This window comes from Mirounga angustirostris, unplaced genomic scaffold (assembly GCF_029215605.1).
Source record: "Mirounga angustirostris isolate CCGP_5_RB_7025 unplaced genomic scaffold, mMirAng1.0.hap1 SCAF_14, whole genome shotgun sequence".
NCBI lineage: Eukaryota > Metazoa > Chordata > Mammalia > Carnivora > Phocidae > Mirounga > Mirounga angustirostris.
In genome coordinates this window covers 49,442,529-49,448,528 of record NW_026991722.1, presented here as the reverse complement: position 1 = coordinate 49,448,528, position 6,000 = coordinate 49,442,529, and the positions used below count along the sequence as shown (strand labels likewise).

Genomic DNA, 6,000 nt, shown 5'->3' with positions numbered 1-6,000 from the left:
TTATTCATGAGAGACAGACAGAGGCAGAGGGAGAAGCAGGCTCCCCGCGGAGCAGGGACCTCGATGCGGGACTTGATCCCAGGACCCTGGGATCATGACCTGAGCCGAAGACAGATGCTTAACCGACTGAGCCACCCAGGCACCCCTAAAGTGGTTTTCTGAACTTAGAAGAGAAGCAGCTTTCTTGGCTGACCTGGTTCTACAATGCGGCATTTAGAGTCATTCCTCAAATCTCTGTTAGTTCTCAAGAGTTTCATGCTCAGATTAATTTTTTTTTTAAGTCCTCTCCTTCTTAAACTAATTAGAATTAACTGTTCTCTGCACTTCATTGGACCTTGTACAGAACCAAACAAGTGTATACCAACGATACAGCAAGCAGCATGAGCTTCACACTCCTGTCAGTTCTCCCGGGCCCCCGAGGAGATGCAGATGCAGAGTGGCCCAGGGCGGGTGCTGAGCACGCAGTGGGCTTGCATTACAGCTGAGGAACGTGGAGTTTAGGGTATCTGAATCTTTTATAAGGAGCACAAGCAAATCTGCCCACTTTGGTCTAGAGGGAGATATTACCTTTTATTATACTGGACAGTAAACAACCTGTCTTTCTCTTGAGGAGACATGATTGTTGACTATACAAATCTCTTTGGTACAGATAGTCCAGAACTAAGGCTGTCAGAGCCACTGCTCATAAGACATGGAGAAATGCAAGAGACCCGCGGAGAACTGTTTCCCAACAGACCTCAGTCAACTTTTGAACTGTAGCCACTAGTTTTAGAGCCCAAACCAGATTTTCTTTTAAAAATTCACTTTAATCTAATCATGGAATTTAACAAACATTTGTGTACAGTCAGGGACTAATTTCTAACATGGTTTCTATTCATTTCAGCCACGAGAAAACACCAGTCATTGTTAAAGGTATCCATCCATAAATTACTTTTATTTCTCATTAAATGAGCACAGAGTCATTAGCATATTAATAACAGATATGTTTATTATTACATATCCATCAGTGCGGCTTTCAATACCACTTGAAACATGCATATCATCCTAGAGACGAATCAGTTTTCCAGTGCTTCTTATTCGATACACATTACTGCAAAGCCATTATAAATTACTGAGGAGGTATTTGGTTAAAAAAATAAACAATAAATCATACTGCCCATATGAATCAACTCTTGTTATTGGACAAGAGTTTAACAGTATTTATCTGGTAATTCCTATGTTAACTGGAAAACATCACAGATGTACTGCCATAATTTTCTTTTATATTGATGTAACCTACATATTTTGCAGAATTTTATAAAGTCATTCATTATTGTAGCAGGTAGTTTAATGCAAAGATTGTACTCAATTTGTGAAAGTCCAACAAAACTCTAAATATTTTAAATTAAACCAATTATCAATGAAAAACCCACTGACACATAATTTTTTGAAAATATGTTCTTTTGAAATTTCTATATTTAGTCATGGCAGTAAAATAATTCTTTCAAATTAAGGCACTAAAAGGGCAATGAAACTCCCATTGAAAGTGTTCTAAGAATAATTTACATTTCAAACAGTGCATACATTTCTTATATGTTTGTTAACTTAATGTCTTTATCACTTAAAACCACAAAGAAATACATTATACAATTACAGAAATGATGTACCCCACAAAATGCTTTTAAAACTTGGTTCTTTTGTACAATTAGTTCCTAACGTCTCTAGTAGTAAAATAACTCAATATGGCTTGGCAAAAATGCATAGATTAAATGTAAATTTTTTTTTTTTTTTGCCTTCTCCCATTCCCCAATCTATAAACGTGCTGAAACATATACAGTATTTTGTAAAGCATAATGTAAAATATTTATTCTCCATTAAGTCCGCCACGGGCAATCAAAAGTGAGGCTTTTAAATTCTACAGTGAGGGCACTGAAGTCAAGTGATGTCACTGCTTTCTTAAAATAGTTTTGTATAGTCTTGCAAGAGCACAAAGACTGAAGTCATTTAAAAGAATTTCAGTTGTCTCATTTTGAGATATTTTCTTTACTCCTTCCATGAGCTGATCTTCATAGTGATGGCCATTCCACTTGAAAGTGAAAGTCCCTTCCTCTCATGCATATGAGGAAAACTGTGTTCTATCATGATTGACAGGCGTTTTCTTAGAAATTCAAAAAGGCATCACCTTTTTAAAAAATATATCTACCTAAGCTTTCCCCCAATTGTTCTTGCATTACATAGTAATAATTAATCTAATCTACCTGTAGGCAAACCCGCAATTAAAAACAAAAAAAAAACAAACCAAAAAAAACCCTCAGTGTGCTTTTGTGCCAAAGCAAGGACAGAATAACAGCAATCTTAACCCGGAAGCCTGTGATATTTGTGTCAAAGGAACAGCCTGTCTGCTCTGCATGGTTAAAGAAGCCTGGTTTATCAGGTAGCATTCCACATGATTCCACAAGGTGTTAGGTCACATGGTTAACTGCTGAGGAGGGAAGGGGGGCAGAGAAAGAAAAAAATTGTAATTAAAGAAATAGTTTAAAAATACAAGAAAAAAAATTGCAGGGAAAGGTAAATATACATTATTTTTATATGTGATTAACAAATACACAAAATTCAGAAAACAGGAAAAGGAAAAATATACTTAGCATTATTTTCTTCTTACTTCTGTTTCAAACATATGGTGTTCTTTTTTTTTTTTTTTACAAAGCTATAATTCAATTTTAAATAATTTTGGATACAGCTTTATCCTATACAGGAGATAGTGATAATAGGAGGTGATAATAGGATTTTACAGAAGTAAGTCAGGAGTGAGGTGATAATACAATGGAATAGTATGGCAGCTGAAGAATACGGAAGGTGTAATGCCTTTTAATCATTTCAAGAATTAGACTTGGTTCTTGATAATAGGGAGTAAAGAAACGGGATGAATTAAAAATGGTTTTAAGTCTGAGTGGAAGACTCGAGTGACATTAACAGAGAGGCAAATCAACGTTAGGTCTCAGCTTCTAGATCAAAACGTTCCTCTTAATAGAAGGATTAAACTCTAGGAAAGTTGGTATTTGGTACAGGAGAAAAAACTTAGGCTTTAGAATTGGATAAAAATAGGTTTCAACCCGACTATGCCACTAACTTGATGTGTGACAGCATCCAAGTGGCTTAATTCCTCTGGGACTCATTTATTCACGTATAAAATGAGAACTTAATGAGACATCTATCATAACCTCTCTTCAGGAAAGGGTTTAATTATGTCTTGTAATTGTTTATTATAGAATATAAATATTTTTGTGAAAAAATTCTATCAAAACCAGTTCAAAAAAGAGGGGAATATTTAATTGGGAAGTTTATTTGCAACACCATCATCACTGATACCAAATAATTTTGATTAAAAAAACATCTATGCCAACATAGTTAAATTTAAAGAAGAGCAAAGTTTTATATGAATCTATTTACATTTAAAAAGGGTGGCAAACCGCAAGTTATTTAAAACATTAAGGGCTAAGTATGTGTCATGTATACCAACCAATGACAGTAAAATTTGACAAGGACCTGGAACTAAATATGACATTTATAAATATTATTAACTTCAAACAGGAATCAAACTAATTTGTAAAGTCATACATTCTAAATACTTAGCTACAAATGATGCCTTCTATAGGGAAAAGAACAATTAGATTTTAGATTTTAATAGATATTAATCAATCACTTTCACACTGTCAAAGACGTTAACACTGCAATCCTTACCTAGTTTTTCCAGATGTATTTTTGACCACTTTTCGGAAAGACTGATTTGCAGTAGATCTTGTAGAAAGCGTTCGAGGGGATGCACGAACAAAACCAGATGGTGGATTCTTAGGGATCTTTTTTACCAAATGTGTTACCCATTTTTTTTGTTCATCCTGAGAACATGCTAACAGCAGCATATCTCTTGCTGATGTTACATCATAACTTACTGTGTTAAAAAAAGACACAATTAAAGTCATACAATACCTAAAACGGCTCTACTGAAGCATAATTTCATAAGTTCCTAAAATTTTAAAAGATTTACTATGCTGAATTAAGCTTGGACAATATCTCTTTCTCCTTAATTAAGGCTGAACATTTAAAAAGAAAACATTAGTCACAAACTATTAAGAAAAATAAAGTAAAAACAGAAATACAAAAAAAATGCAGAAGTGAAACAAATCAATGTATTCTTAGGACATAAGTTTCTTATCTTAAAATAGTTATTGCCTGTATTCTTTCCGTCAGGTTACCTCTGCTAACCTAGAGGACATTTTGTCTCTGATCAATCATGTTGGTCTAGACAGTGAAAACCAGACAAAAAGAAAACAAGCACAAACTAACAACTCACGGAGGAATAATACAGTGGAACTCACCTACAGCCCTTCTCTCTAATTGAGAATAATCTCTTAGAGGTACATTTTTTCTAAGGGGGTAATTCTCTTTAAACACATTATGTTCAAAGCTAAATCTGTAACTGTAAAATGTCAGCTCTGACACTGTTGCTCCACCACGTCCAAAAATTACTTCGTACAATCTCTTTTCAAATTGGTGTAGAAAATGCTACACTTGAAGAAGTTAAAGAAGTTATTTAAATGGGAGTTCATTTTCTAATTTTTTATAAATTGTAGGAATAATTTTTATGCCTTACCTTTACATGGAGAAATTAAGTCCTCTTTCTTATCCAAGTGATCTCTGTGGCACTTCACGTGGCATCTTCGACATTCCAGGGCAGGAGGTGGCTTAAAAACATGCCAGAGAGGTTTGGCACATGCCTCACAGTTGGCAGGAAAGTGGTAGAGTGTAGGAATGAACTCATGGCCTTTGTGGTTTTGAAAATTAGTCTTCTCCGCTTGTTGTACTGGTTCCATCTCTACATCTTTTCTACATTCACCTTCATTTGCATATAGTATCTACATTCAGGAATGGTAAAAGGAAGATTTTAAAAAGTCTTAATTTGTGGGCGCCTGGGTGGCTCAGTTGGTTAAGCGACTGCCTTCGGCTCAGGTCATGATCCTGGAGTCCCGGGATCGAGTCCCGCATCGGGCTCCCTGCTCAGCAGGGAGTCTGCTTCTCCCTCTGGCCCTCCCCCCTCTCATGCTCTCTCTATCTCATTCTCTCTCTCAAATAAATAAATAAATAAAATCTTTAAAAAAAAAAAAAGTCTTAATTTGTACATAAAAGTTCCAAATGTATAAAAAGCACTGGTGTATTTGCATTTACTTCAAAAAATGCACTTAGTACTTAAGTAAAAGATCTTCTAAAATTAGAATTTATGGTTTTTACCTGGAATATTTTAGGAATTTCTTCAGTTTCAGCTCTGTAAACATCTCCTTGGGTTACAGGTCGAACGTGAAACAATTTACTAAAACGAAAATAAGTATGATATAAGCTATTATAAAAACTCATCTACAGTAAAAGACAAACAGACATTTCACTAAAGAAGACATACAGATAGCAAATAAGAACATGACAAGATGTTCAACATCATTAGTTATTAGAGAAATGCAAATTAAAATCACAGTATCACTATACACCTATAAAATTTAAAAACTAAAAATAGTAATGCTGATAAAGATGCAGAGAACTACATCACTCACACAATTGTGGCAGAAACGTAAAAGCTGCAGAGCCACTATGAAAAACAGGATGGCAGTTTCTTACAAAACTAAACAAACATATGACCCAGCAACTGCACTCCTGGGCCTTTATTCCAGAGAAATGAAAATTTATATTTATACAAAAACTTGTACATGAATATTCACAGCAGTCTGATTTATAATAGCCAAATACTGAAAACAACCCAAATGAATGATTAAACTGCAGTACATTCATACCATGGGATACTACTCAATAATAAAGAGAAATAAACAACTTGGATGAATCTCAAGAGAATTATATTGAGTGAAAAGAGCCAATCTCAAAGGTTACATACTATTTGATTCCATTCTAACATCCTTGAAATGACAAAATTACAGAGATGGAGAACAGAGAACAGGTAGCCAGGGATTAGAGAAGGAT

At 34.7% G+C, this 6,000-nt stretch overlaps 1 protein-coding gene across 4 annotated transcripts in view; it reads right to left on the bottom strand.

Annotated features, from left to right (window-relative positions):
* Positions 1–785: 785 nt before the first annotated feature.
* ROCK1 (Rho associated coiled-coil containing protein kinase 1) overlaps positions 786–6,000 on the bottom strand; it is a 152,750-nt gene continuing 147,535 nt past the window's right edge. For 3 of the 4 annotated variants that reach the window (XM_045886953.2, XM_045886955.2, XM_045886956.2), the window contains 4 exons: positions 5,266–5,344; positions 4,631–4,892; positions 3,721–3,928; positions 786–2,461 (listed from right to left, as the gene is read on the bottom strand). In XM_045886953.2, the coding sequence (XP_045742909.1) occupies positions 2,455–2,461; positions 3,721–3,928; positions 4,631–4,892; positions 5,266–5,344 (556 nt within the window). In that variant the 3' untranslated portion in view covers positions 786–2,454. The remainder of the gene's footprint in view (positions 2,462–3,720; positions 3,929–4,630; positions 4,893–5,265; positions 5,345–6,000) is intronic. The other variant, XM_045886954.2, reaches the window with a different exon arrangement.